Source organism: Palaemon carinicauda, chromosome 1 (genome assembly GCF_036898095.1).
Source record: "Palaemon carinicauda isolate YSFRI2023 chromosome 1, ASM3689809v2, whole genome shotgun sequence".
NCBI lineage: Eukaryota > Metazoa > Arthropoda > Malacostraca > Decapoda > Palaemonidae > Palaemon > Palaemon carinicauda.
Window position 1 is genome coordinate 16587439 of NC_090725.1, and position 5243 is coordinate 16592681.

The 5243-nt window shown below is 32.9% G+C and overlaps 1 protein-coding gene across 1 annotated transcript in view; it reads right to left on the reverse strand.

The window, feature by feature from the left end:
- Positions 1-227: 227 nt before the first annotated feature.
- Positions 228-5243, reverse strand: part of fuss (fussel) — an 83928-nt gene continuing 78912 nt past the window's right edge. The window contains exon 8 of the mRNA XM_068374176.1: positions 228-494. Within this exon, the coding sequence (XP_068230277.1) occupies positions 457-494 (38 nt within the window). The 3' untranslated portion in view covers positions 228-456. The remainder of the gene's footprint in view (positions 495-5243) is intronic.

Consider the following 5243-nt stretch of genomic DNA (forward strand, 5'->3'; position numbering starts at 1 on the left):
CACCAAATTTCATGGTCTGTTTGGAGTATAATAAGTTTTCGATAAATTATTACTACGAGTGGAATAGATCAGTTTACCTTTCGCAATAATAATAATAATAATAATAATAATAATAATAATAATAATAATAATAATAATAATAATAATAATAATAATAATAATAATAATAACGATATGGTCATCTAGTAATTATCATGGAAGATGAAAATGGACCAAATTGACAGAAACGAATTTGTGAGAAAATTATATTTTCCTGACTGAAAAATAACACATTTAGAGCTCATTAAATTTTCTCTGTTGTTTTTAATTACCGTAAATACCTAAATACCAGAGTTAAATTCTTGTCAGTAATATACAAATTTCGTCCAATACATTTCACCAGAATCGTCAAGCATGGTGCCAGACAAGCGATATCCAATACAGCGGGGAGACAATACATCTACGTTAGTTCTCTGCCTAGGGCGTAGATGTCACTGTCGACGTTTCCAACCAATCTGTTGACAGAAATATGAAAATGATTTAAGTGGTGATTAAATTTGCATTTATGTTAACTTTTACCCCCAAAGGACGTACTGGTACGTTTCACAAAACTCATCCCTTTACCTCCATAGACGTACCGGTACGTCCTTGCAAATAACTGCTATTTTTTTTTTTTTTTTGCATATTTTTGATAATTTTTTGAGAAACTTCAGGCATTTTCCAAGAGAATGAGAGTAACCTGACCTCTCTATGATAAAAATTAAGGCTGATAAAGCAATTTAAGAAATATATACTGCAAAATGTGCTTGAAAAAAAAATAACCCCTGGGGGTTAAGGGTTGGAAATTTCCAAATAGCCTGGGGGTAAAAGGGTTAAAACCAGAAATATTGAAACCCTTTTAACAATCTGTGGTAAATACTGTAAAGGCGATGAAAAGATATTAATTACACAATATTTTTTATATCAAATGTAGATGATTACGCCAATGACTTAATCATAAGATCTTTGCTGCTATCATTACTCAGCCATGAAAAAGGGAGGCCCACATAAACGTCAACACCGCGAGTAGCAGCTACCAGAATTCTTGCAATATGTACATTGATTCTCTTTCCTAAGAATTACAATAACAAAGTTCGGGGGAATTGGCTGCTTTTACATTCACATTATACTTGGAATTTATGACCAAAACTCCGTTGTGGAACGGAGTTTTAAATCGTTTTAATACTTTTTAAAGTTACAGTGCAGGTACGAGGTGCCAGCGTCTGCACAATGGAGGAAAGTATTTCTTTTGCAAAGACGCTCCAAGTATACACTAGCATTAAGTATCCACGCTTCAATTAAAGGGAACTGACTCTTTTCTAACTAATATAATTTAGATTACAACAACTTATTAGAATTCAGATAATTTCATAATCTTATTAATACTTTTTTACCTTGTTACTTTCAGAAAATTTTGCCGCTTTATATCAACTTCAATGGACCTCCGAAAAGTGAGGACCAATAAAGCTTAAAACGTAACTATAGAAATGAACAGACTCATCACTGACAGAGGTCTTACATTATGTATGATCTTCATTCGCAATTTTGGTCAATTTTCCTATGGGGAATTGTGTGCAGTTTATTGAAAGGATTCAACTGTCCTATGGAAAATTGTGTGTAGTTTATTGAAAGGATTCAACTGTCCTATGGAGAATTGTGTGCAGTTTATTGAAAGGATTCAACTGTCCTATGGAGAATTGTGCGCAGTTTATTGAAAGGATTCAACTGTCCTATGGAGAATTGTGCGCAGTTTATTGAAAGGATTCAACTGTCCTATGGAGAATTGTGCGCAGTTTATTGAAAGGATTCAACTGTCCTATGGAGAATTGTGCGCAGTTTATTGAAAGGATTCAACTGTCCTATGGAGAATTGTGCGCAGTTTATTGAAAGGATTCAACTGTCCTATGGAGAATTGTGCGCAGTTTATTGAAAGGATTCAACTGTCCTATGGAGAATTGTGCGCAGTTTATTGAAAGGATTCAACTGTCCTATGGAGAATTGTGCGCAGTTTATTGAAAGGATTCAACTGTCCTATGGAGAATTGTGCGCAGGTTATTGAAAGGATTCAACTGTCCTATGGAGAATTGTGCGCAGGTTATTGAAAGGATTCAACTGTCCTATGGAGAATTGTGCGCAGTTTATTAAAAGGATTCAACTGTCCTATGGAGAATTGTGCGCAGGTTATTGAAAGGATTCAACTGTCCTATGGAGAATTGTGCGCAGTTTATTGAAAGGATTCAACTGTCCTATGGAGAATTGTGTGCAGTTTATTGAAAGGATTCAACTGTTATCAAGTATGTTTGATAAAAATCAAGCTCTAGCTACCCGCTTAGTTTTCTTGAAAGGGGATAATTGAAGCAAGATCGAAATCTGATCAGCTGATGTTCTTGAAAGGGACCCAACCCAGACGTAAAATTCTATTGTTGAAGATAACAGTTTCCCTTAATCTTCATATCACACAGTCTTGAGATTTCGAGACAAAACTTTTCAGGGTTTATTTGTCAGATTTCACTTTCTCAACCATCATTTTAATAACAAATAATAAATATAATATTATACATATATGTATATATATATATATATATATATATATATATATATATATATATATATATACATATATATATATATGTATATATATATATATATATATATATATATATATATTCAAATATATATATATATATATATATATATATATATATATAAATATATATATATATATATATATATATATATATATTCAAATATATATATATATATATATGTATATATATGCATATATATATATATATATATATATATATATATATGTATATATATACATATATGTATGCATGTATATATATGTATATATATATATATATATATATATATATATATATATGTATATATATATATATATATATATATATATATTCAAATATACATATATATATATATATATATATATATGTATATATGTATATATATATATATATATATATATATATATTCAAATATACATATATATATATATATATATATATATATATATATATATATATATATATATATATATATAACTTAGCTCTAGTCTTTCTTTACTCTACTAAAAGGCTCTTATCGAATCCATACAGCAATCACATAATTCATATTTGTAGTACATATAGGGTAACCGATTATTTTCACTATCGGCATGGAACCACTTCACGTTTATGATTTTGCTTATAAGTTTAAGTCCCTAATGTTACCACTAACAAAGTAAGGTAGGATTCTTGTTTGGTTAATTGTGTGTGCTTTGCCATTATTACCTTTAGTCAATTTTTTATATTGAGACGCATTTGCACTGACTTGCAGGGGTGTCCTTTTAGCTTGGAAAAGTTTCTAATCGCTGATTGGTTGAACAAAATAATTCTAACCAATCAACTAGCAGGAAACTTTTTCCGAGCTAAAAGGGCACCCCTGCGAGTCACTGCAAATGCGCCTCATTAAAAAAAAATTGAGTATAATAAGACGTTTCTATTTTTACGATGATTTTAATTAAAGGTGTAAAAGTTCTTAGGTCATTCATAAGTGGTATAAGTAAGAGTCAGGCCATTGAGCTGTCACACAAATCCCGAGGACCAAACGTGTAGGAAACCCATATGATACACCACCCACCTAGAATCAAGGAGGACCAGGCAATGGTTGATGATCAAGCATCAGGTAGACCTTGGGGACTATGTGACCACTAGCTAATGGTAAAAGGCTGGTAGTAATAAAAAAGCATCTTTTGGAGGGAAGGCATTACTAGGGTCTCTCTCTCTCTCTCTCTCTCTCTCTCTCTCTCTCTCTCTCTCTCTCTCTTAAGCCGAGACGAACAAGATGTATAAAACCACTCAGAATAGACATTGTTATGTAGTATTCAAAAAGCTGGAAAGGGTTTATTCACAATAATGAATACAAAATCTTTGAATACCTAATTAGATTCAACCTCTTCATCCATAACGGAAATTAAACGTTTTAGCGCAATCCCGTGGTTTACCAAGGTGAGGCTCCTTCTTAAAAATTGACGGTGAACAAAATATGCAATGGAATACAAACTAAGTTAAATCTTCAACGTCGTCATAGTTACAAAATATCGTCCCGTGGTTTACCAAGGTGGGGCTCCTTCTTAGATATTGACGGTGAACAAAATATGCAATAGTATACAAACTGAATTAAATCTTTAACGCCGTCATAGTTACATGATGTCGTGGTTTACCAAGGTGAGGCTCTTTCTTAAAAATTGACGGTGAACAAAATATGCAATGAAATACAAACTAAATTAAATCTTCAACGTCGTCATAGTTACAAGATATTATGAACGAATAACGTCTATAACTCAATCAGCATACGTAGAGCAGAGCTGGGGGAGCAGTTCATCTTTACCTCGTCTTTGTGACGTAATAAGGCAGAGTGGGAGCAGGTAGCGGTGTTCGTGACGGTGGGTTAGCCTCGAGAATCATTAAATGCGGCAGCAATGGTGATGGTTTAGTGGTAGTTAAGCGGTAACATGCGATGATGTGGAATTGCTGACAATTAGTGGACACCAGATGGCTATCAGAAAGCGGTGCCCCGTCCCACCCTCCCTCCCGAAGACCGGGTTTGTTTCGCCCTAATCAGATGTACCGTTTGTTTGATGATACTTACAGGTTATTAATTAAAATACAGAAGAAACTATTCAGTTACATCACAAAAGGGACTCAATTACAGTGTTTTCCAGCGTGCTAGTCACGTGCTGTTCCTGTATTAACGGATTTACTAAAGGCGTGTCGCCGTCATTACCACCAACTCCTGAACGAGGTTCCAATCAGTTAAAACATAATTGTGCCTCTACATTATCAACCTTTGCAAATTGTGATGTAAATGGTGATTAGATGACTGCGGTGGTCGCAGACAATCGTAAAGGGCATGGGATCGACAACCTTATTTCAATAGAATTACTTGACATAGCATGACAAATACCTTATGTCAAGCCTATCTTGAATAAATAATCCTCATATGTAGCCCATATATATATATATATATATATATATATATATATATATATATATATATATATATATATATATATATATATTTATATATATATATATATATATAAATGACGGCTAAATATTTAGATAGATATGCTCACATACACACACGCACACACATGGATTCAACCCCTCACACTCTTCCCACATTTCCTAACTACAACACGGCAGTTGTGGTTTCCAACT